Genomic DNA, 27034 nt, shown 5'->3' with positions numbered 1-27034 from the left:
ATAAATGCAACTTCACAAAAGCCATTTGTGGCTAAATAAATTATAGAACTTGTTTCAACTTTGGACAAAGCAAAGCCCTCTGAATAACTTAACAATGTGAATAAAAGATATAGGCTTTTACTTTTGCTACTAATTCTGCTGGTGTAGCACCCTTCAAAATGTTAACTTTCCAGCCCACTTGGAATTTTTTTCTGTGGTAATGTTTAATACTTTATGATTACAGACTCTAGATCAGTGGCTGTTCTTGCCCTCTTGGTAGCTCACTGTGCCAGAAAGGACCGCTGTGGGAGATATCGAGGGATAAAATCTGAGCACCCTTTCTTCCCAATGTGTAAGCCCTTGCTGCTCAAAGTTTAGGCTCTTCTTTATCAAATTCTTGTTTCTTCATTCTCAAAGTTTGGGTTCTTCATCTAGTACTCGGCTCTTCCAGGTGGGAGAAGGAGAGGCTGCCGGGCACGTAGTTTCTTATCCATTGGAAACAGTCTTGACAGTGTCCACACAGTTTTCATATTCCTCTTGATTCCTTATATTTACAATATTTCCCATCATATTTCATCATCATCCCCAGGGGTATTGATCCCTTTTTACACCATCACTTCCCTGTCATTCTAAGGGGAATTGCTCCTGTTTTCACACTTACTTCCCAATCATTTCCCGAGAGTCTGTCCCTGTTGTTTTGTCTGTCTGACTTGAATTCATCATACCAAAATGTCCCTGAACATGCCCAACAAACTTACATATATATCTCTTTTCTTTCACAGATTTTAAATGTCATTAATTCGTTTAATTTTAGGAAATTTTAGGAATAGTGCATGATCCATTAAAATAATTATGGTTGAAACTTTAGTTCAGGGGACACAGTGGCATGGCAGGTAAAGCTAGTGTCTTACAACTGCTGAGCTCCTCAGTGGGTGCAGCTCAGGGTGTGTAGCGTTTGAATGTTGCACCCTGTGAATGTGTGTCTGTCCCTCATTTCCCTAGAACACCATGCCAGTGGTTGCCAAGAGTTGGATCCAACTGGCTAGGACTCCATAGACTTTAAAGTGAACCTTTAAAAGTGGATGAACAATCACTGAACTGCAGAGTTGCATTGTAGTGTCAAAACTTAAAAATTTGGGAAAGCCATTTTTTTTTTTTTTTACAAAAAAAAGTATTGCAGTTCAGAATGTTTTATGGCATACTACCCAGTTAGGCTGTCTAGCTTTGTTTGCATAAGTCTGCAGAACCATAGAACTTAAGAACTGCAGAACCAAGGTCTGCAGAAAAGGTCATTGGGTCTAGACTGCCCTGCCTCCTGGACCTGTACTCCTCCAGAATCAGGAGACGGGCAGGGAAAATCTTGACAGGCCCCTCCCACCCGGGCCACAGCTTTTTTGAACTTTTTCCATCCGGCAGGTGCTACACATCGCTGTGCGCTGAAACAACCAGATACTAAATCAGTTCAGCTGATTGTTTGTTAGTCTGTGCAGTACTTTCTCCCTCTTACTTATTCCCTCCTTCATTATTTATTCGATCCCTTATTACATATTCCATCCCTCATTATTTTCTCTTATTCTCTGGCACTGCCAATGCATCTTTGCACTTGTTGTTTGTTTGTATGTATGTATGTTTGTTTATATGTGTGTATGTGAAGGGTTTTTTTTTTTTTGTTGTCTACACTATGAGCCATTGGGAACCGAAGCCAAATTCCCTGTTTGTGCGTGCATACTTGGCCAAATAAATTGTATTCTGATTCTGATGTCCTTTTGTAATCATTAATCAAGGCATTCTATTAACTAACGCAAAGTGGCAAACTTCATTTGGCATTAAGTTTATCTGTCAGTAGGTTTATAACCTTGTCCTGAAGATATGTTCTGAGTAACATTTGAAGGATCTGCCCTTATTTCACAACACCATACATCGCTTCTAGTCCAACCTATGGTGATATGTCACCTGGACTATTGCAAATTCCTCCTGCTTGGTCTTCTGGCCTCCACCATCAGGCTTCTCCAGCAGATAAAGAATGCTACAGCAGGAGTTGCCTTTCTCTTGCAAAATCTTTTCCATGTATTTTCACTCCTTGACTCTCTTCATTGGCTTCCTGTAGTTGCCAATATCAGATTTGACTCTGTTATGGCCTACAAGACAATCAATGGATCTTCTCCCCCGGCAGGAACTTATTGCTTGCTAGACCCCATCCAGAACACTACACTTCTCCACCTCTGGCCACTTGATGATCCCACATACAAGAGGTCTATGATCAAAAGGCCAAAAGTTCTCAGTTCTGGCTCTAGTGGGGTGGATTGTGCTACCTCCCTCATTCAGAACTTCTGAACCCTTCTCAACATTCAAGAAAAGTTTCAGAACACATCTGTTTTGGACCCACTTTTGTTCTAATACATACTGATAATACAGTACATGTAAAAAATCTTTTCAAGCAAATGAGACATTCCCAAGTCTTGTTGGAAGACAAAATTATTACAAGTGAGCATTTATTTTATGTACAGCATTGTAGAAGCAGCTGTCAAGGAAGAACAATCTGTAGATTTAGCTACTCTGTACCGTATTCAGCCATAGTGAAAATATAGTCCCCAATTGTTTTTATTTCCTTTTTTAAAACTAAAAATTTGGTAATGCAACTTTTCTTTGAATTATTAGTGACTAAATGAATAATGCCTTACCTCAAACTCGCTTTAAGTTCTATAGTTGTATAAAGCTGTCAGTGTTTGCATGTGCAATAAACTTGGGGTGTGCTTTGCACCTTAGTGTGTTGATTCCCAGGTGAGGTCTAATTGCCCAGTTCAATGCAGTGCTTGGTGCCAAGCTCTTAGCAGTAAACAAAAGGATCCAAGAACTCGAAGGGCCCTTTGAGGTTGACAAACATATACCCTGTGTGAGCAGTGTATCAAGTAACTGTTAAATGCAACCTAGTAAAATAGAAAATTTGCACTTTGTAGTTTACCAGAGGAATAAATGAGAGGAACTGAGCATAGTCATAAAAAGGATTTCAAAAGATGAAAAATTAGTGTAATCTCATTCAGCTCATGTGAAAAGTCAGTTTTATATTTGTGCAGCATTATTTGTATGCTGCTGGTAACTGACCTGACCTTGTAACTAAGCCATGCAGCAAGAGGATTTACTAATCAGCTACTATATCCATCAGGACGTACAGGTCAGCCATTGTATCCCAAGGCCAGTTTGTAGAAAACCATCATCTGATACTGTTATGCCAGTGTGGCGAAATGAAGAATTCAATCTTTAAATGTGTATAGCCCAAAGGAATGAATTGTATCCTTAATTGTTTTCCCCTGAGAAAACCGTGAAGAACGAATAATGAGAAGAAAGAAGTCCCCAAGTTTCTGTTTGTCAAATCACTTATCTCAGAGTATCCAGAAACTCCCCACCTTTAGCTCCCAGACAGAAATTTCTTGAGGCCTTGAGGTTTTTAGCCATAAATAGTTTTAATAGCTAATATAATGTAGCATTGTATACATTTGCTTACTGGATGACATCAGACCTCTAAGAACATTTGAATGAATTTGGCTATTAGGCTGTCAAAGCCTGCTGTCTAAGCTGCAAGCCCAAAATATTTGTGTTGTAAGGGATTCCTGGGGACAGTGGAATGGCCTAAATGCCCGTGACTTAGCGACTGCTCTTTCTAAAGGCTAAGGAATGATCGGCATTCTACTGAACCACCTCAAGTGAAGTCACTGGCCAGAGCCTGTTAACCTTGGATAACTGGGCTTATTTTAGGGCTGATGAAACTGGCATGCTCACTATGTTCATCTGTCATGTTACAATACTGTCATATTGTACAATGTGAAATGACTACTTGGGGTATTCTAAAACATTCAGTTATGATATATCTTGCTGAGGAATAGTACAAGTTTGGTTGAGGGCACAGATTCCACCCAGTGCAAACAATGGGGCATCGCTAATGTTATTGTGATGCTGGGCACAGTTGCCTGAGGCAGGGAAGGCAGCAGGCGAGCTTTGATGTTTGTCAGAATGTTGGCAGATGGTGTAATGCAATTGTTAAACTTCTCATGTTTACGTGTGTCACTTAAATAGTTCATAAATTCAGGTCCTAAGGTGCTCATCAAGGGATCTGTTTACTGTCTGGCTACAGCACTGAAAAGCAAACAAGGGTCATTGCTTTGTGAGTCTATTGGTTTGAACAGTAACCTGAGCTGACAGATGATAGATAACGCTTGTTTGTGCTCTATAATACTATCCTTCCGCAGAATTTGGATTGCTGTCAGCTTTATCCTTTTCTGTTTAGGTTTGTGGCGGTGACCAATTTAATTAAAAAAAAAAAATCAGCTATGGTTAGGTTCGGGGTTTCTTTTTCAGGTCATTGTGGTGCGCCTAGTATGTCCTGAACCACGGATAGTAAAAAAAAAAAAAAAAAAAAAATTACATTAGGTTCATATGTCCGGGTAGTGGCTTGCAAGTTGTGATGAAGCAGGTTCAGAGGAAAGAATCTTTGCAAGGTTTTTTTTTTGCATTTTACCTCCGCATGCTTAACAAGCATTTAATTTGATGATCTGTGCAAGGAGGAGCCTGTTATCATGCTGGATGCAGCTGTGTCATGGAGCTGGAGCAGATGCTGTATGCTGTCCCTTCATCTTTTCCCGACTTCAGTTGTGGATTAGACTCGCTATGCCAGCTGTTATGCTGGAGAGCTGAAGTTCAGTGCAGGTGTTTGCTGCGCTCAGAGGCCGACATTCTAGGCCCGGCTTGACCCAGTCCTTACTCTCCGCTGCTCTGATGGATGGGTTCGGCCCTCTCGGCATCTGCCACCGACTCCCGGGCCAAGGAATGCTCTTTGCTCCTCTTTGTGAAAGTCAGGCAGGAACAAGCAGATCTGGTTCATTATCACACAAACACAGTTTATTACCATATTTGGCCATCCCCCCAAAAACACATATTAAATTCAGTTTAGCATGAAGTTATCGAAATATATATATTATTTGGTTCAATGTCAATGACTCTGACACTCTCAGGTTTCAGTGCAACTGAATTTCCTATAAAGGGGACAAAATTATAACTCCATTTCATTCTCTTTTAAGGTACGGCATGTACCAGTATATTTACTATGAGGGACAAGCCTTCTTTATCACCTCCAGTTTGAGTTCTGGGTGATTCCTTATAAATAACACTGGTTATATTTGGTTTTCAGAGAAACTGTGTTCTTATGGAAGCTGTACACTGTACGCATGACACTGAGAACGTTTGGAAGGAAATTCATGTGTGGTAACTTTTTCACTAATCCACATCTGTTCCTCCCTTGACTTTCCTTGCAAACCACGCGAGTGGTCGCTATGGCCCATGGGTCAGGTTTGACTCGACACCTTGCATGCAATTATTTTGTTTGATTGTAGCTTGGCAGTGATGATCAAACACAACCACCATGTTTAAAGTACAGAATGGGAATCCCTGGGATAGTTAATCTGCCTTTAAATAGTTTCATTTAGGGAACAAACGGCAGGTAGTTATTTATTTGTTGTTTCTGTGTGTCTGTCTCTTTGGGAATGCTCACCTCCTGGTTTTTGAAAAATTTCAGGACTGAGAATCATCTGTTTTCTGTCTTGTGTATGCATCGATGATCAATTTCTTTAGATTTGATTTAAAGGTGTAAGGTGAGAACCAAACTTGTTATGGGAAGAACAAACAACCACAGAATAAGCAGTTTATAAAGGCTTTTTTTTTCAAAAACTGATTTATTTTCTGGAATCGTCGTACAGTGAGTAACGCTGGTGCCTCACAGTGCCTGGGTTGCAAGTTGAAATCCAGCAGAGTTTGTGTGGTGTTAGCATATTCTCCCTGTGTCTATACGGGTTACTCCCAGAGTCTCCAGTTTCCTCCCAGAGTCCAAAGGCATACATCTCACATGGATTTGTGACTTTAAATTGCCCATAATATTTGAATGTCTCTTTGAAAAAGTTTGTCTGACTACCCTGCAATGAACTGGCATTCCGTCCAGGGTGTATGCTGATTAGTCTTGCACCCTGTGCTTCAGCTATAGGCTCTGGGACACTGCAACCCTGACTTGGGCAAGGAGTTAGCGATGGTGGTTGGTTGCTTGCTTGCTTGGTTGATTGCTTGCTTGATTGATTTTACTGTTAGAGCAAACAGCTGACATATTGTATTAACTGATTAAAGTGAATAGTGAGTAAGACATTTGTCACACGGAACCAAGGATGCTGGAGCGGCTGGACCCAAGTGCAGGATCATTCGTTGGGAACCAAGGGGTCAGGCGAGTTCTCGTTGTTGGGGACAGGCAAAGAGTTGGTCGAGCGGCGGTCAGAGCGAGAGCGAGGATCCATGGACATGGTCGGGATGATGTGAATGGTCGAAAGCCGGAGAACGGAAACGGGAAGTAAGGGACGAGGAACAGCAGGACATAGTGCAGAGGGACGGTTGTCTCAGCGAGATTCTGCAAGGAAATGGGAGCTGAGGAGGGTGTTTTAAGGGTGCGTGTGCTGATTGGTGTCTGGTGCTTGATCTGTGTCAAGTGCTTTTGATTGTGATGCGGACGTAGATGTGATGACATCCCTTTGTGTAATAATGAATATTTTTGAGGTAGGCAACTGTTCTTTGGCACATGAAAGCTTGAAGGCTGCAAGGCATTAGAAATCCTATATTCTCACAGAATATAGTCAAGGTGCAATACAATAGTCAGTATTAACCCCACTATAAATATATTCCTGTGAAAATGAAAAATCATTTTCAAGTAATTGGAAACATTCAGCTTTTTAACCATGGCCCTTGACTCCTTCAACTTTGACCTACTTTGAACAGATATATGCTCTCAGTGCAACTTAGTCTATTTCACACACGTCATGTCAATTCACTTTCTTAGTAAGAGCTGAAGCTTCATTTCAGACTCAAGACAAGTTAAAAAAAAAAAAAAAAAATCGGTATTTTAACTGCTCACATTTTCAAATGAATTTAACATACATGCTATTATGAGTGACATGTTGAAGTTATGTGTTGCTTTTGTTTGTTTAGTGGTAGTAGTAGTTATAAACAGCCTCAGGGCAGCAAAAGCTAACTGAGCCAAGAGTGTCTATACAATGTTTATAATACATTCAGGTTGAAACCGACTGGTTTAATACATATTTTCCTATCAGACTAATACAGTCCTCCATCAGCTGTACAAATAAGAGAATTTAACCAGTTTTGAGCTTTATGCTTGGTACAGAGAAGGTTTCTGCAGTGTATAATGAACAGAGTAAATCTAGGAGAGGTTAAAGTAGGCAGCGATGTCACAACTTTTTCCAACATTGTTTTCCTTCTCTGGGATTTCTACTGAATATACAGCAGTAGAGAACATGGTCTCCAGAATGCTCCCCGAAATCCCAGGGCTTTGTCTGTCTGTGTTGGAATTATAATGAGGCAGAGATATGGCAGGGCTGCTCCATCACTCTACTTTGAAGGCTTCGTCATATATGCGGCTCATTAAAGGATGCAGACCATCATTAGGCTAGAAGCCCAGATCAAGAGTAAGTCAATATTATGTGAAAGGAACAACCAAAATGTTTTGAGCACTTGTTTCATGAGCTGTTTTTTAAATTCTTATTGAAGAGTCCTACATTCAAATTTGGGTCATGATGGTCTCTGAACTGTCAGTTTTCTTGGTGGAAGCAAATTTAGACTGTTCCAAGTGTTGTTCTGTACACACCATATAAAGAAAAATCTGCTCTAGCATTTTTACCAGATTGCAGGTTAAAATAACTCACAGATAGGAATTGCAGATGTGTGTGTCCATGGTATCTGTCTTACGGAAAGGTTAGTCATTATGATAAAAATCAATAATGGCATCCAGGTTTGCTGTGAAATGGTTACCAGGTCTAAACCTTTCACCTCACTCCTGTTTCACTGTAAAGTTTGAAGACTGTAGGTGCTCCACTAATTTTCTGACTTCAGCTTTCAGAGCTGTCACTAAGGAATCATCCTTGTTGGATGCATAGCATTTTATTTATATCTTGCTGGAGTTTATGCCTGGGCAGCTGGAAATGTCAGGCATTTCCCATGGACCAGCTGGGTGTTTAATGAAAGACTGAGAGTGTCAGTGGCATGCCACGGACTACTTTTGTGAATGGCATACCTCCATGTACGTATACAGTCATGTGGTCATAATAAAAACCATTTTAATTGGCAAAACATACCCTTTATTCCTGATGTAAGATCAGCTTGGGGAATCTACTCAATTGGTGTAACCACTCAGTGAGACCAAATAAAGACAGAACAAGACAGAATTAACTGGTCTACAGGGCCTGCTTTTAAGTGGCTCACTTTCCTGAGCACTTTTGCCCCCACTAGTAAAAGGTGGCAGCAATATAGAACTTCACACTGTGAATATGGAAAGGTTTCTCGCTTTATCATTAGGGTCAACAGCAGGCTTGTTCCTTAAAGGCTCTCTACATTTGATGAGCTGTTATTTCATATATTGGAAAAACAAACCTCAAAGATGAAGGAAGCATATTAATTCCACAATCTAGCTTTCATACAATAGAGACTCTGTTGAAAAGGTAAAATAAAAGAACAAGGGCTCTTTCAAAAAAGTAATGAACTTTACCAGCCATATGAGATTACAACATTCTACCCCTCCTCCTGTATGAATATAAACTGGTAAATTCCTGAATTTTTACTCAGTGTTCATGCAGTATTTCAACACTGCGTTAAGAAACTTGATTAATAAAAACAAGCTGAGATTTTAATCTTGGGCAACAGACATTTATTTTGACAAGATTAACTGGGCTGAGTGTGACAAGTTATATTTCACAAGGTTCACAAAGTGTTCTCTGTTCATATTGTCACTTGGGTGTCATAAAAAATAACAATCATTGTTTCAAATTCTCTGTGATTTATTGAAAATTGGCTATTCTAAACTCCATGTTTCTATTTTTGATTAATAACTCAGAACTGGCATTTCCATAGAAAAAAACTGATTGTCTTGGTTTAATATGGAGACTCCTTATGAAATGTCTTTGATCTTGTTGTTACAATTGTTTTGCTTGATGAATTTGTTGATGGTAAATTTTCCTTGTTGTATGGTGCATTGGGGAGTCAGTGCAAATATTGCGTTAAACTAATGTTGTGTTAAATTGAATATTTAGAATGGAATAGCTCTCTCTGTGCTTATTAAAAGCCACATAAGAGACCTGCTATAACCATTTTCTCACAAATAATGACATCATCAACAACATTCACCTGGTTAGCTTCTAACTTGAGCAGTTGAGGTCGATTACTGACTTTCTGTATGTCTATGCTTCTACTCTGAAATATGAGATTGTTTTAACCTTATTTTGACCTTCTGCCAGAGTCCAAGCAGCATTTCTGGTTCTCTCATTCACCCCACAAGGATTTCAGTAAAGCTGGATTTCTGATTAGTGCAGCAGATTTGATTTTTTTTCACTAACAGAATTCCTGCACTGACTCTGCATGTAAAGTAGTTGCGGAGAAAAACCTAGAATACTGATTCCAGCACTTAATGGTCCATGAGGACTGGTTGACTGAAGTTCCTCACTAAAATGGTGCTGTTGACAGAGTTTGCATAACATTTCTTCCACATAAGGAAGACCAGAGTAAAAACGTAGCCCCACAGACCAAGTATTCATGACATTTGTTCTGTATGAAAATGGTCTATGAGGTAGTATCTGCTGCTATACTCTCCTGACTCTACATCTAAAGGGCCCATCTATTAATTACCTTTGAAATGCATTGGAAATAATTATGCTTTTGCCCTTCACCCAGAAAGGAAGTAAGTCATTATTCATAAACAAACTGTATGTGGGAGTTAGGAGTCTGCCAGTGTTTGGCATATTCATTCCATTTGATGATGAGAAGTGGTTAGACGATTGTTTTTCCTGGACAGCTGATGTGGACAAGTGTGAGATGAGAAGTGGCTTACTGGAGCTCACCGGAGCACACCCACGTTGGGTCTTGTCACCTGACTGCTTATTCATGATGACACAATCACACAACAAAGCACTTCCTGGCATCTTATCCATCTCACTGTCTTGATTACAAGCTTTCACAACTAGACCCCTTAGGTTTCTGTGGGCCATTTGCATGTTTCTTCAGACACTGTGAATCAGTCACCCGTGGGAAAGCGGAGATGAGTTTTATGGATGGATTGTAATTTCTGCTTCCTCAGTGTAAATTGAGACAAGCTCCTGTACGTCCTGCCTGATGACACATCTGCTCTGTCACGCATCTGACTATTATTCATTGACACAAGAAGGGCATGGTCATAGGGTTTAAGTCACATCTTGAAACATCTGACTTGAGCATGTTTGGTAATTGTGAAAGATTTCATGGCTTCTACATATGTACAGTAGACATGCCATTTAATTAATCATCAGTTCAAACAGCAGGTATTTTACAAAAGAAAAACCACCTGAAACTGAAACTTTTACATTCCAGCCTGTTACAGATATCCAACCCGATAGCAATGTCAGCTCATCTACCAACATGCGGGAAGTACTAAACACACCTGAGGTTAAGTAAGAGGACACATTATTTCTATTTCTAATCTTAAAGGTGACAGAACTCCTCTTACTAAAATCTACTTTCTTCTGTTTCATTGGCTATATTCTGAAGGTATGAATTTTCATTTGATATTAGATAGCCAATTAGGCTCAGAGTTCGACTTGGAGAGTAAACAAAATCTACGTATGACTAATTGCTGTTTGAAGTCCAGGCAATGCAGTAAATTGATTTGTTTTCCGGGTAATGTCTTTACAGGAAACTGAAAACATGTTCCTCCTACAGTATATAAGTTACCTGTAGGGAGGCATGGGTGTAGAGTATAGTGTTTCGCAGACAGTGAAATAGAACTGAGTCATATATTAGGAATGCTTTGTAAAGAAACTGATTGCATTTTTAAGTTGTGTTTCGGTTTTTTATTTAACAAGGAAAATATTTGCTCATGTATGAAACTATCATATTGAAATACTATAGGACATTCTACATTGAGTTTGAAAAGCATATGATTATGTTCAGAGGTCAACCTGCTCCTTCTAGCATTGGATTTTTTCCAAGAGTTACCTGTTCACCAGAATGAGAATTGTGAATGTAAGAAAATCTTGATCAAATTATATTTATTAATTTAGCTGATGCTTTTCTCCAAAACGACTTACAATAGGAAGGTTACAATTATTTACCTATTTATACAGCTGGTTAATTTTACTATAGAAATTGAGGGTAAGTACCTTGTGTAAGAGTACTACAGCCAGAGGTGGGTATCAAATCTGTGACCTTTGGATCCAAAGACAGTAGCGCTAACCACTACGCTACTAACTGTTTCGTATTACTGTTGTCTCAAATTACTCTTGCACTGATGTGAATTTAAGATTCTCTGTTTAGCTTTTTGGTTTTGTAGGCTTACTGTACTCTGTGTCTATTTGGTTATCAGAATGATCCTCCAAGCTTGTAGTGATATACTAAAAGTCATGTCTGATGTATAGACGTATTAATTGTAAAGTGTAATATAAAAGATGCGCCACTTTGATACTTAATTCTATTTGCTATTGCTCCTGAAGATATTAGATTTACATTGCATTTATTCATTGAGATGCTTTTCTCCAAAGCAACTTTAAAAAATTGAGCTACTTGCAGTGATTTACCCATTGTATACAGATGAGGATTTTTTTAAACTGTCGGGTAGGGAAAGTACTTTGCTCAAGGTTGTTAAAGGAGGGGTTTTGAACCTGGTAGTTCTAACCATTATCCTGCCTGCTGACCCCCTTACATTTATTCATTTAGCTGATGGTTTTCTTTAAAGGACACAACGTTATGCTTCTTACAATTATTTGCCTGTTTATATAACTGGGTAATTTTACTATAGCAATTTTAGGATGAGTACCTTGCTCAAGGATACTACAGTTAGAAGTGGGATTCAATTCTGCTACTGATAGGTTAGGGGTGGTGTGGTGGCTCAGTAGGTTTGACCTGTGCCTGCTCTCTGGTGGTCTGGGGTTCAAGTCCCACTGGGGGTGCCCTGCAGTAGACTGGTATCCCTTCCTGGGTGTGTCCCCTCCCTCTCCAGCCCTGTGCCCTCTGCTGTTGTGTTAGGCTCTGGTTTGCCGCAACCCCCGTGTGTGTGTGAGTGTGTACTTTTAGGTCTAAAGGTAGTAGTTCCAATCACTACACTACCAGCTATACATTGTCAGGTATGTATACAGAATTACAAAGAACTAAGATTTAACTTAAAATTTGCTGCTTCGTGCTTTTGCCGCAGTCTTGAAAACAATACAAGCATGGGGGGTTAAAAGGGAAGCCCGGCTGCCGTGGGGCACTTGCCCACAGTTCTCCTTGCCTTCAGGCTTCTCCGTTTATTTTTACCACAGCTGTGAATGATTCAGGAGGCTTGACAATTTGCAGAGCACTCTCTGAACTGCCGGTCCTCATGTGACTGCTGAGTGCGACAAGCCTGCTTGGGTCCTGCGTGGTCCTTATTAGTTCAAAAGGATTTGGGGGTGCATCTATTAGCAGGGGAATTGAGCAGTTAAAAAACTTATCTCTCTGACTCAATAAGCAGATTTGCAGACTAAACTATTTTTTCAGAAACCGAGGCACTTCCATTCAACTCTTGCATACAAAGAAGAAAAAAAACAGATTTAGAATTCATAGCCCGTATTAAGAGTCTTTTGGAGTCTTGCATTCCCTTGTGGTTGCAGAATATTCTAAGTTGTCTAGGTTCAGGAGGTGGTTAGGAAGTGTTCAGTTAAGTTTGGCTCAAATACCCTGTTAAAAGTCTTGATGGAAAACATGTCCCTGGACTGGAGTCACCAAACAGATACAATACAAAGATGCTAAGAAAATGAGACAAACACAAAGGATGTTGCTATCAAAGACATATTTCATCTGAGGCAAGATCATGCAAATGAAAGCAACTCAAGCTTCTTAACCTCACTGTGGAGTCAACAGGACGCTTTCATTTCCTTTCAAAACTATTTTTTGTTGCGGCGCTCGGACTGTGGTAAATCTCTTTGCCGTCAGGAAGGTCTTCATTTCCGATATATCAAGCACACTGCTTAACTAAAAAGTTTGCCCCCATGTATCTGTCTCCCCTGTGCTGTTTGACAGCTGCAGGATGAATAGCGCCCCCGCATTAGTTAATCACTTCATTTCTTCCATTGCCTTGGGATGGGTATATCAGACCACTCATCACTAAACAGGCTAATGATGCTTTTAGCCATTTCCTCTGGCAATATGGTGTGGTACACAACCCTCACCAGCATAGGTCACGGTCCGACTGGAACAGATGGGCACTGGAAATAGAGGACAGCAACAAAGAACCCTGTTGGGTGTCTCTTATCTTCAGAACTGGAGTTTCATGAAAAAAGCAGGACTGGGTTCAGAGCATTACAATAACTGCATGAAACACTTTTTAATGCAGGAAAAAGTAAAGAATTAATACTAACGATGTGTTTGAAATGTATCACTCAAGTCTAAATTGTCTTTGAAAAATACATCGTTCAGAAAATATATAATGTTAAGTACTGTACAGTAGTTTTTGCTTCTTTGAAGGGCGTGTGTGCGCGAAATCTTCAGAGATCCTCTAAAGAACTGTTTCTTCACTCAAGGGTTGAATTTCTGTTGCCATAAGTTATATGGAAGTCATATGACTGAAACTAGAGCTTATGACATGTCACCATCATGGCGATTCTTTCTTGTATTTGAAGCTCCGTGTGATACACTGAGCTGATCTATTAAGTCACTGAATGAACCGGTGTAAAGTTTTCCCCTGCAGCAAGTTTCAGTCTAATATAAACATTTGTCACCACTGAGTCAGCCAGATTAGCCCCAGCCCACCATCCTCCCAGCGGGGTCTAGATGGAGCATTACATAACCTGCGGGTTTTAAACCTGAATCTCTATCATCTTTTATTCAGCACGGGAACAAAATTCTACCACGTACACAGTAATATGTGGGAAAGCAGTCTTACAAACTTTTCACTTTAAAGAAAACTTCACATAACTGACCATATGTATTGTTTGTACTCCTAGTATTATTCTGTTATTCTCTTAGTATTATCCTATTAAACCCTGTAAAAAGATACAAAGGATTTTCACAACACCATCACAAATCTGTCGTCAGATATATCAACATGTCTTTTTCATAATTTAATGAAAATAATTGCTTTTCTCTCTTTTCTCTACCTTTCTGGATGCATTAAAAACTGGTTCTCTTGTTTTTCTGTTTTGCCATTATCAAGACAGTAGAGTATTAGTTGTTTTTTATGAGAAACCACACCTTCTACAGTTACAGTAAAACATTAAAGCATAGAGATTTTAGAGGAGCTTTGGATGCCTTCTTTGCACGGAATAGCTTCAGATGGAAAGAACCATCCTCTGTTATGGGAATTGCTCTTGTGGGGTCATGTTGTGGGAAAGAACACTGAAGTGTTCTTTATAAAGCTTGTATAAATAAGTTGTTGTATGAGTCAATAATCTGGAAAGTAGAAACAAGGTTCATGACGCATGTGGAAAGGCCTTTTAAGGCGAGATGGTGATGTGGGGACAGACATAAAACTTCATAGGAATTGGTGAGAAGCCTGGGTCATGTATTTGAGAGGCAAGATCCTGCTCTGGGGCCACAGTAAATTAAAGCTTGTTGACAACAAACAACACTAAACTGAAGGTGACGCTCCACAGAGGACTTTGATTAACACGGAGAAAACAACTATTCTGGGAAGACACGTTGGTGATTAAGGACTTGTTGTTCTCTTTTTGTGTGTGTCTGCATTCCCTAATGTAATAGGGAAACAGGTAACATGATGGTTAAGGACACAGGTTTATAAGCAGAGTGTTTCTAATTTAGATGCCCCAGAAGCCCTGCTTTTATATATTTGAAAAATTTAATATAAAAATCAAGTTGTAAGTGAGAATAACACTGTAAATTACGTTTGATAAAAGTATAAATAATTGTCATCAGAGTTAAAGATGTCCTTGGAAATGCGAACCACAGCTTAAGAGGAATCAAAGCTATGATGATGGACGATGATTGCAGAGTATGCTGACCTCACTGCAGAATAAACAGACCACTCTGCACATGAGGCTGACTTGACAATGCTTCCTGTCATTGGAACTGCATTACATCGTGGGCTTTAACCACAGTGCATAAAGGGCATCAGATGGTGACTTTAGCCATACTTCCATGAGACAGGCATGCAGTGTCTTGTAATAATTGAGGTTTCTTCTGTCTTTGTCACTGGGATGCTTCAACCCACAGACAGAAAGTACCTTGCACCCCTGAATTGTTCAGTTCATCCTTGTACGTACTTGAAAATATGTCTATGTAACATGGAGCTGTGGGTGGCAGCTAGTTTTTTTTAATACTTTACTACATTAATTCACCGTGAACAATCCCAGGGCACTTCAAAAAAGCATAATTGGTTTATTTTGTATGTTTTTATGCAAATACATACGAATAATACAATGAAACACAATAGATTACAGCATTTCTGCTGCTGTGCAATACAGTTTTTTTCCATGACAGCTTGTATGAAAATATAAGAAGAAAATCTGTCATGTTCATTCATTTAGCTGACACTCTTATCGAAATTGAATTCGGAATGGTTTATTTATTTATGTAGGTAGCTTTTTTTTTTACTGGAGTAATGTAGTGGGCCACTAATTCTGAGTAGTTTAAATTGGCACAGGTTCTCTCCAGTTGTTGCAGATACTTTGCCAGCATCTTATTTAGTCTTCATCATTCAGACCACATCCAGCTGTAGTACCTTTGAGCAAGGTACTTACCCTAAATTGCTCCAGTAAAATTTACTCAGCTGTATAAATGGATAAATAATTGTAAGTCGCTTTGGAGAAAAGCATTGGGTAAATGTATGCTATGGACAGAAGCCTCCTTCATGCTTTCACATAAAGGATTTTGACTGGAAGCTTGATTACAAGAAAACAATACCTATCAACAGTGAGCCTTTTTTTTACTGCTGTGATTTTTTACAAGCTTGGTGATTGAAATATAAACTCTAGCTTTTTTCCCCCACTCTATCAAAGTGACAGATGGAACCATTGTGATTATTTCATAAACACCACACAGAGCTGAATTTATGTTGCAGTTTTCTTTGGTAATCCCACCCCATCTATGGAGTTTGAGTTTTAAAGAGTTATATTTATAGTTGCTTGACATTCCCTTTGAATTACTTTCCAGGGGTTTTACATGGATTAGCCATTCTAGCAACTTCACTCGCTCAGGTTGTTTGGGGTGCCAGCAGCGTGACAACCTCGTATACTGAGTGAAAAGGGAAGCGAGAGCAGATGGCGAATGTCTGCTAGACATGTAAATAAATGTATGGAAGCTTATCCTTCCTGTTCAGCGTGTAAGTGCACTCAAAGCCATTTCATAAAGGTTTGCATGTGTTGCCGTAAAACCCCAGTATAGCGGTCATGTGGAAGCAACCCTACGGCATTTCTATGAGATTAATTACAGCAGCTCGTCTGGGGGCATTTGCCTTTCTCATTTTCCTCGCTTGTCACCACAAATGGAAGGCAGTGCCTCTGCCATGTCATAGTTTTGGCCGTGTCCAGTTTGATGCCCGTGACGGTTTAATTGAAAACAAGCACTTGTGATTGGGAAAGCTTTAATTTACAAGGAAGGCTATAATGCTTGCAAGATATACTTCCAGGGAAAACAGCTGTTTTCAGTGGAATTCAGTGTAAAGTAACACTTGATAAAACAATAATTCTCTCTTGAGTTTTGCCCGGGAAGAAATGTTTTCACCCTCATTATTAAAAAAAAATGATTTTTTTTCTGCAGATGGATATGCATATGAATAGTGTACTCATGAAACCAATTTCTTACTCTTTCCAAAGTTTAAGGAAAGCATAATTGTGAAACATGGTTTTATTTATTCCTTCTGTATAGCAGTCATAAATTGTAATGCTGCTCTTTAACCTGACCACATCATGTGTGTTTTTCAGAATTGGCACTTGATGTATTTCATAATTAATTACAAACTTTAAATGTTGCTAGTATCAGTATAACCCTGAAGTAACAATATGGTGCCACCCAAGGTTGGTTGTGCTGTTTTTCCAAAGGGCTGACTCATACTCTATGGCAGATGTTTTAGGCTGCTCTGGTAATGTGAGCTGTAAACAAAGAATGAAACACCTTTAATTTTCTGGCATGAGCCCTTCCAAGAAAGACGCCTTCATCTTGTTCCTGCGCACACACAGTACGTGCTGCAGTAAAACCGCAGCTGAATACACAGCTTCAGGGCATTCAGTCATAGTATTTACATTTTTATGTAAATAATAAGCTTAAACTTTTGCTTTGGCTTGACCTTGGAATCGTAACAATCTGAACTCTTACGCTGTTTGTTTCCTCAATTGCTTTGAGGACTAAAACAAACATTAAATTAGGTCTTACATTTTTAATTCCTTTCTTGCCAACTTTACTCTTATAAGTACAGACATGCCGATGAGAAAGATTGTAAAAGGGTTGTAAATGGCCAAGTACGTGAAAACAGAACTTGGTTACCTTTAGTGTCATCAATCCCCTATAAAAATGTGTTCGGCGTACCAGAGTATGTAGTAAAAGTTTTATTTACAGACAGACCTCACTTTGGCACCTGTTCATTTTTTACTACTTTTCAAAATCTTCTGCAGATTTATCCAAAGCACTACAAACAGGTTCAACAAGGTACAGGTGAACCTTGGGCTGTAATGACGAACAGCAACGTGGTGGACGCAATAATTTTACTATGGGATACCACGAAGGTTCATCACCATCTTGTCATGTTTGTTCTGCAACTGTACCACAGTCAGATTTATGTAAGTGTTCAAATACTGTTGGCTTGTAACCAAAGCCAGCTGGAAACGCTATAAATCAAATTTAGAATTTTCCGAAGCTATGGCGGTTAAAATATTGAAATCAAACCCATCTTTCTTGACTGGAAAGCACTTTGATAATGTGATTTTCAACAAATCCATTGTATTTTCAAGAAAACAAACATCAGTTGCCATTAAAGCTACCATTATTTCAGTCATTTCAGCAGATTGCGGCCTATATAAAATATTCTGCATGTTGTTTCATTTGGGATTAAATCTAATGTTTTATAATGGGGAAAAAGTTAATGATTGGAGATGTAATTTTAATCTAAAGATTTTTTGTTTCGTGATTCAGATTTTTTTTAAAGAATTAATTCTCTTATCTTCTCTCAAGGTGCCAATTATGATTGAAGTTGTTCTGTCGGAGGTCAGCTGTCTTATTGGGTCTGGTTGGGCAAAGAACTAACTCAGTCCATTTCAAAACGGATGAATAGAACTTTAGCCATGAGCATTATTAACCATGAGTGTAATTCAGTTAATCCAGGCCAAGAGTTTTAGAATAGTGTAGCCAACGAACACGGGGCTCCCTGTTAGGTGTAGTGTCGTGGCCAGGCCAAAAAACATGTTGCTGCTCACCTGCCTTCTGTCAGTTACATTTATTAATTTAGCAGATGTTTTTCTTCAAAGTAATTTACAATGTTAAGGTACTTACAGTTATCAGAATCAGAACGAGCTTTATTGCCAAGTATGTTCACACATACAAGGAATTTGTCTTGGTGACAGGAACTTCCGCAGCACAGACAGAATGACAGTGACAAGACACAGATGAGAAGATAGAGTATGTGAATGAAGGATAAAAAATATCTAAAAATATAAGTACCCAATATACAAAATAGTCACTAGACATTATATGTATGTACAGGTATGTTCTATACAAATGCAAGGGAATGTGAGTAAGAGATATGATGTGATAAATAGATATAATTATAAATAGTGTTGTGTATTGCACTGGTTTACTCTCTTTAGCTGTTCATGAGGTAGATGGCCTGAGGAAAGAAACTTTTCTTGTGCCTGGCTGTCCTGGTGCTCAGTGCTCTGTAACGCCGGCCAGATGGCAAAGGTTCAAAGAGGAAGTGGCCTGGATGTGAGGGGTCTACAATGATTTTGCTAGCCCTTTTGCTGACTCTGGATGAGTAAAGTTCTTGGAGAGCTGGAGGGGGTGGCCGATGATTCTTCCAGCAGTCCGAACTATCTGCTGTAGTCTTCTGATTTCGTAGCTGAGCCGAACCAGACAGCTATAGAGGTGCAGAGGATAGACTCGATGACTGCAGAGTAGAATTGCATCAGTAGCTCCTGTTATTTACCCATTTATACAGCTGGGAAATTTTATGGTAAGTACCTTGTTTAAGGATACTACTGCTGGAGATGGGATTCAAACCTGCAAGCGTTGGGTCCAAAAGGAGAAGTTCTAACCACTACGCTACCAGCTGCCGGAGGCTATAGTTAGCCTTGCGTTTGCTGAATGAGCAGAAATTTGTATATTGTTCCAACAGGCAACAGTACACTTGAGCAGGGGGGAAAAAGCTGTAAAGAAAAAAGCTGTGTTCATCCTTACTTGAAACTGTAATACAGCATTTTGATACATTTCCATACATGATTAAGAACATGACTCTATTGTGTTATCTTTACAGGATTCAGAAGTGCAAGGAGACCAACCTTGGAAGATTGAACATCTGGAGAGTTGCATGCAGTTCTTAAAAAGCTCTGCGCTGAACCCAAAAGCAGCAACAGATCAAGAAATACAACTTTTCCTGTTCACAGCATCAGGCAGGTTTTGTATATACTGGACACAAACCTGCGAACTGAAGGAACATCATCCAACAGAGCAAAAGCCTCCTCTATGAGTTCTAGAAACATCTGAATGGCTCTGCAAGCTATTCAACAACTTTTTGGAATCATGTGGACAAGGAAAATGAACCTACTATCCATACTGCTAATCACAGCTGTGTTCATGACTTGCTTTTGTGAGACGACAGGAGCTGAAGATGATGTTACACCACGCTTAACCTTCTCATACGGTACGTAAAATTTCACTCTGTTGTCATTCTGATGCATCTGCAAGTACATCGCACATATACATTGGATAGAGGAAAACATTTATCTATAGAAAGAGGGAGAGGGGTACAGATATATGTACATATTTACAAAACATAGTGTAGAAATATAACAGTTGTACTTAATATTCTATTATTATTACTACAATAATAGAGCCCTGGGCTCATACTATTGTGAGCAGAGTAGTGTTCCTCTTGTACTGTAACAGTTATTGAAAAACAGAGAACTATCTGTCCTCCTGGTGGGTTGCCTCTGGTATCAGGCCCACTTTTAATATAGTACAAAAAATTATACCATAACTCAAAATACATATATATAGTTGTTTAGTGTTTAAATATTATCGGTAACATGTATTGACAAATCCATCATTTCGGATTTTTCTCACTACTTTCTGTCGGTGTGGGAACACGCTTGGTGTATGCCATGCGTTCCTGTGTCGCCGACAAAAACGTGAGGTACAAACTCTTCAGAAATGGACACGTGTGGTAAAACTCTTGCCTAGGACAATCATTACAGAAAGTAGCTCTTCATTCACAAGTTTGCTAATTTACAGCATGCTATCAGTGCGTCCAAATTTGTTGACAACACAAATCCAATGTCATGCATGGCAAATAATCCTTTTTTTTTTTCCCCGAAGCCACTGTGAAACCACTTTAGGCTTGACTTCATTATTTTGGATTATTAAGACCACTAGGCTCCTCCACGCATTATTGCAATCTTGAGGCAGGAGAGAATTGTTTACAAATCTGTCCTGTAATTAGGAGGTATATTTCAAAACACAGAGCTGAACAAATTTGTGCCATTTGGAAGAAGTCAGAGGGAGCCAGGCGATGGGTGAATTTCACAAGGAAAAGCAATAGGTGTCTCAAACATTTTTCATGGCCGTGGCACCTGTTGGAAAATGCTGGTTTGCAGTCATTTCTGAAATTTGGGATTTTTAGTTGTGGGTGACAGATCTGGAGAGTTCTGGAAGGTATATTGCTGTATATCATGTGTCCACTGGTAATACGACGGTCATCAACCTCAATACAGACAAGCAGGAAGTACCTCGAGTACCTTAGAGCGGATGCACTTGTTTATGTAATTCTCCCGTGTAATGGTAAATTTGTAAATCTCGGTTTTGTTATTTAGTTATTTATTGAGCATAACTGCACACCTTGTTCTGTGTCATATGTTAAGGTGCTCTGTGTGGGAATTTGGCTGCAGGGATAAAAAGTACCATCTCATCCCATTCCATCCTATCCTATCCTGTCCTATCTTAATGGAACTATGTAGTCAATATCTTGAAGATTTACGAATAAAACAGTGTACAAAAACCTCAGATAAAGATTCTGCCAGTGTGAACTTGCATTCTTGAACAAATTTACTTTCCTTACCTGCTCTCTGACATAATGAATTTTACACCATGAAGAAGTGATTCACAGAGACATAAAAAAAGTCAAGCGTTTAAACATTTCCCAGATTATATTCTTGCACCTAACAAGATTCCTTCCTTAGACTGATTCACCTATCCATTTCCATACTGTACCATTTTCTCAGTCTATAATTACAGGGACATGCGGGATAGAGGAATTCGATCTCAGTAGTGAGGACAGCTCAGAAGTGGGTGTTTTTCTTTTTCTTATCCTACTGTTAACCTTACTTTTAACGTGCTCTTAGTTTACGAAGGATTTCTTTTTATATGTTGCAGGTGGTTATGTGCTATTAAGGAACTGTATTCAGCAGTCTCTTATGCTGGTACTGGATTTCATCAAACTGTGTTTCTGAAGTGGGGCCAATGGACGGTTGCCTTGAGAGACAGATCTTTCAGCATACCTGCATATACCCTCTCCCAGGGCCTCTCTAGCTGCTGGTGCACATGTGAAATGAACCAAACGGCATGCTTATGGTTTTGGGAATCTAGGGTTCAACCGTGGAAAGTTCGATTCGGTCATGCAATCATACATCCCAGATGTTCCTTGTAGGTGAACCCAGGGGCTGTGTTACGGTCTGGAGCGGGGAAAGTGTCCCTTCCGTGCCCAGTCATGGTCTCACCTTGATACTCATGCTCTCTTCTTGGCTCTGTTCTTCTCTGTTCCCCTTTTCCACCAACAGGGGAACTTCCCCAGAGAGGCTTCTCTTCCCCTAAATGAGGAAGCTAATCTGCCATGAATAATGAATGGAGATTTCAGGGTGTTATGTGTGAACATTTGTATGGTTCTTATTATGCTCCGATTGGAGAAAAACCCGAGGGGATCGCAAGCTCAGACAGGCAGTGTGCGGTTGCTGTTCCCCTTTATGCTCAGGGCTTTAATGCAGATCACACTGTAAAGCTCTAAGTATGTAATATTGCTAGCTGAACTGGCACCTAAACACAGTTTACACTTTGGCATGGACTCGGGGGGCTAGAAAATTACTAATTCTGTAGATAAAGAAAAGGCACACAAAGAAGAGCTAACAGGGCATAACAGTACTGCCGAACAGTGAAGCTTAGCGCTATAAAGCAAAGCTGTAAGCGTTAGTCGTCTGTGTCGGCCTGTATGTTTTCGTACACTCTGCCGTAGCCCAAACCAGAGCTTATGCCTTTGTTCAGACATGTCGGCTGCTTTAAAGCAAAACATTTTGGGGGGGGGATCCTAAAAACAAATCTTTAGAAGTCACTGTAACTTGTATGACCTTCTCGTTCTAGACTCACTGGGCTGTTCTTTACTTTCTTCCGGAATGCATCTTCTCGTCAAATATACTGTATTATTTAATGAGTATGAGTAAACGGATACGATTACACCGTATTTTCACTGCATGAAAACCGTTTGGTATAATGTTGCTTTTAATTTTAGGTGTTTACTTGCGCTGTGGATGACTGTTTGTTTTTCTTCAAAAGGTTAAAGAAAGAACTTCTTGGCATAGATAGTTTGATAGTTGGTAGACTATACAACTCATATTGTGCTGCTTATATTCGGGCATGCACATTCTGTAATTACACAGAAAGAGGTATAAACAAATAAGGCAAATGGGTAGGAATCTTATCAAGCTAAAAACTCTGCAACGGCACAAAAATGACTATTTAGGTTTGAATTTTGGTGTTCCTTGAGTCATAAATCATACTTGACGAACTTGTCTTCTTGACAAAAAAGTGCCTTCCTTTTGACTGTGTTTTCATATTGAACATATTTCATATCGTCATCTCTGTGCTCTGCTGAAAAGGCCAGAATCCGGGCAAATTAAAATCTGCACTGTGCGGCAGAATGTACTTTAGCGTGGTGAGGCCACGGAGTCTGATGATCTCGATAAGGCGTTAGGTATTTGAACAGCCAGAATTCGTGAGGGACTTGAGAGAGGGATGGTCTACACGATTAACCCCCGCTGTGCTCAAGTCATATGCTGCCTGCTGTGCTGGAATAGATGGCTGACAGTTGGTGAAGCTATCAAATGCAGGCTCATAACTGAACTGCAGGCTCATAACTGAACCTTTTAAGAAGTTAAAATGGATTCTCTGTCTGGACTGATAGTGCTTGTCTGTCATATGTTTTTCAGTGATTTCATATACGTATTAAGGACTTTGGATTAGACATCTTTTCTGCTTTTTTTTTTTTTTTTTTTTTTTTTAAAACAAAAAAATAGCATTCGACTCTACAACTTTCTGTATTTTTCCAGCCTATCCAGAGCTTAGTAATTTCAACAACAAGGGGACCCACAGCAGATCAGAACATGCATCCTGTGTCTTCGCCTTGTCTACTGGATATCCACCCTCCACTGTTGTGCATAAATGAGATAATTGCATGTATCACTGTCGGTATAACAGTACCGATTAAACCCTTCCCTTTTGGGGCAAGGCACCTGATGTAGGCACAGAGTAAAGCAGCCTCTGGACTGTGCCCGTGGACACTGACTGTCTGTTGTTTCTCTGCTTTGCTGCTCTGTGCTTGTGACCCAAGTAAAGCCGAGAAGCTCAGAGGCCCCAGAGGTCTGGCTTTTGTCTTCCTTTGCTACACAACTTCTGACATATGTGTGCTTTAATGAGATACCATCTCTCCAGTCCCTGGCTCCAAGCAGTGGTGACCATTCTCCTCCTTGTCTGTAAGCCCCAGACCCACCCATAGTTGCACTGTCATTGCGGCCTTTCCAGTGAGCAGATCAACATGTGGAAAATAGTAATAATTATGGTGTTTTATCACTGCACATCTGCTAAACTGTATTGGTCTTTCACGTTTATGGATTTCACCTTGTCTTCATTATTACATTATAATGCAAACTGCTGTTCAGCCGATAGCCTGTTAGATATTGAGCATCTGCAGATCAGAATTGGTGTGCCGTAGCCTTTGGGACAACCTGAAATCAGTTCCCACCATCCAAACCCTAAATTTCACTGTCATTTTTAAGGCTGATTCTTCCCCTCCATTTCATATTGGCCCTTTCTGTAGCATATTAATCAAGTTTCATAAAAGACAACTTCATCAATTAGCCCATAAACGGATTAGCGAACCAAATGAGCCTCATTATATTATGCATTATATTTAATTGCATAATAATGGCAGCAGCTGTTGGTTGCAGAGCCAGGCCCTCTGTGGCTTGCTTTGCACTGTGGCTGAGTCTGAACAGGTCACGCAGGACGCATCATTTGCCCACCGTGTATTTCGGCACGTAGCCTGGGAAAGCCAAAGTGAGGAGGCAAGTAGGCAGCCCGTGCCAGTGGTAGCCCTTGGCCCTTATGTGGGCACAGGCAGCTGGTTAAACGGCACTTTGATGAATAGGCCCAGAGTCCTTCTGCGAAATGGAAACTCTCAGCTATAATTGCCAAACCCCGACTGATGTCCTGCTTTCAATTGCTTATTATCTGCCCCTGCATCTGTTTGCACAGCTGCTATGCTCCTGTATACAGTCAAGAACTTGTAATATAGATTTTACTACCGTTATTAAGAAACCTCTGATATGACCTGAAAATCAGACAACGGTCTGAGTTTTACCTCTCAGTTAGCACTTCAGCCATGAAGAATGTCTTGTGTGACACCCCATGCTTAACAGAACATTTATTATCATGCCCTTCGCTTCCTCTGCGGACCTGCGGCACGGCGCACGTGTGCGAACGTGGTACGACTGCAGCGGGAGGACTTTTCAAGCACTGCGTGAAATATAGAGCGGCGAGTAGGGCAGAGACTTGACATTGTCACTCGTTCTCTCTGCTGAGTCACAGTGACCGCTTGCCTGCAAGAATTAGTACCCCTTCACCCAGTGGGTGGAACAGGTAATCCCTGCCCCAGCTTGGTAGCTTTGGGACAGCTGGAGTCGCTTGTTAAAGTTGACTGGAGTCCCACTTGCTCTAACCCCACACAAGTTGAACTGTGACTCTTTCCTTCTACGGAGAGGATTATTACTATATTACATTTATTAATTTAGCCGATTTTTCTCCCGAACAACGTCCAACGCTGAGCTACTTACAGTTACCCATATCCAGTACAGCTGGGTAATTTTTTACTGGAGCAATTTAGGGGAACTACCTTGCTTAAGGGTACCATCACAAGAGCTGAGATTCAAATCCAGGGGTCCAAAGGCAGCACCGCTGACCACTACGCCACCACGCGTACTGTCTAGAGCAAAAACAACTCTCTTACTACTGTAGTAGCTGTGGAGTTGGTTAAACCTCTGGTCTTTGGAATACATCCAGTGAAATACAAAAATATAAGACATATCTCTTCATTTGTCAAATAGATTGTGTAAAAAATAGAAACAGCATCACCACATTATAATCTCAGTGTGTGCAGTTCAAAGATGCATAGCTTGTGAAATATCCGGATCTCAACACAGAACAGGTGCAGTAGGCACCCTGCTTAGCTTCGAATGACATTAGGCTGGCGTTTCAGTGACAAAGCCAGCCGAAAGTGGGCACGTTTCAAGAGTAACAGTGTGGTAGGTGATTTCTTGCTCAAGGAACAAAGTAAAAAATACAGTCACATCCTCTTCCATCAAGCATCTCGATTTGATCTCGAATGCTGTGGCATGAGTTGAGTTGGACCTGCTGAAGCATTCCCGTGCATCTCCGTCCATTGGCTTCCTATAGCTGCCTTTATCAATGTCAAGACTCTGGCTATGCCCTGTAACATAGTGAAAGGTCCTGCACCTCAACATCAACAGGACCTGTTCCCTCTGTATACCCCAGCACGAGCGATCCATTCCTCTACCTCTGGCCATGTGGTAGTTCCACTCATGAGTTCCCTCTTTCACTTAGAACTGCTGAGGCCCTTTTTAGAAAAGTTTAAAAATGCATATCTTTTGGATCCACTTCTTTCCAGATCTCCTAACAGTTTTATTCATCATGAATGTAAACTTGCATTATATGATCAGTCAGAATTACCCTTCTATTTCCCGTGAATTCTGTGGTCACTTATTCATGCAATGTGCATTAGCAAATATGGTGGTATTGAAAAAACTGGCTGTGCTGTGGGAATCACCCACTTGCATATATAACTCTTCATCTGTTGTGAAATGCACTTTTCTTGGTTTTGGGTTGCATGTCGCTTTGGAGGAAAGTGTCTGCTCAGTGAATATAACTCTGTTTATACCATCATAGAAGTGCAACACTGAACAGAAGTGCATATGATGTCACATGCTGTTTATACTGATCTTTGCTTCATCTTAAAACTCCATACTTTAGTGACAGTCTGTCCCTATTTATTTGTCCAGAGCCCTTTTATTGATTGCTCCTCCTTGACTGAATCCAGAAGGAAGACTGATGTAAACACAAAGAATGGTACACTGCATTTCAAGATGTGGACGGGGTGTAATTCTGCTGTGCATGATGGGCCTTGCCTTGGAGCTGTAGAAAATAATAGGAGTATTACTTTTATTTATTACATCAGGGTAATGTTCCAACTGGCGTAATGGTGGGAAATTGAGTATATAAGTATAAAATAGCTGCTGCAAAAGTGATATGACCCGTAAAAATTTTGAATCCTGTGTGCTGAGCATTTTTATTGTCCCACATGCAAGTTTGTACGACTACAAATAAAATCCTGTATGTGCATGCTGAGACAATGCATGACAGAATAGCATGTCTACGGCAAAAAAAACAAAAAAAATGGTGAATGCAACACTCATCTAGACAAAAGCAATCTTTAGAGTCTGAAAGCAGATGCGCGCACACACACACACACACACACACA

General features: G+C 40.1%; 1 protein-coding gene across 3 annotated transcripts in view; it reads left to right on the top strand.

The window, feature by feature from the left end:
* Positions 1-27034, top strand: part of sema4ba (sema domain, immunoglobulin domain (Ig), transmembrane domain (TM) and short cytoplasmic domain, (semaphorin) 4Ba) — a 52979-nt gene that overhangs the window by 12494 nt on the left and 13451 nt on the right. For all 3 annotated transcript variants that reach the window (XM_018763717.2, XM_018763715.2, XM_018763716.2), the window contains exon 2: positions 19475-19861. In XM_018763717.2, coding sequence (XP_018619233.1) covers positions 19705-19861 — 157 coding nt within the window. In that variant the 5' untranslated portion in view covers positions 19475-19704. The remainder of the gene's footprint in view (positions 1-19474; positions 19862-27034) is intronic.

The sequence above is a fragment of the Scleropages formosus genome, chromosome 11 (genome assembly GCF_900964775.1).
Source record: "Scleropages formosus chromosome 11, fSclFor1.1, whole genome shotgun sequence".
Lineage (NCBI taxonomy): Eukaryota > Metazoa > Chordata > Actinopteri > Osteoglossiformes > Osteoglossidae > Scleropages > Scleropages formosus.
The sequence above is the reverse complement of the archived record's forward strand: the minus strand, read 5'-3'. Positions and strand labels throughout refer to the sequence as shown.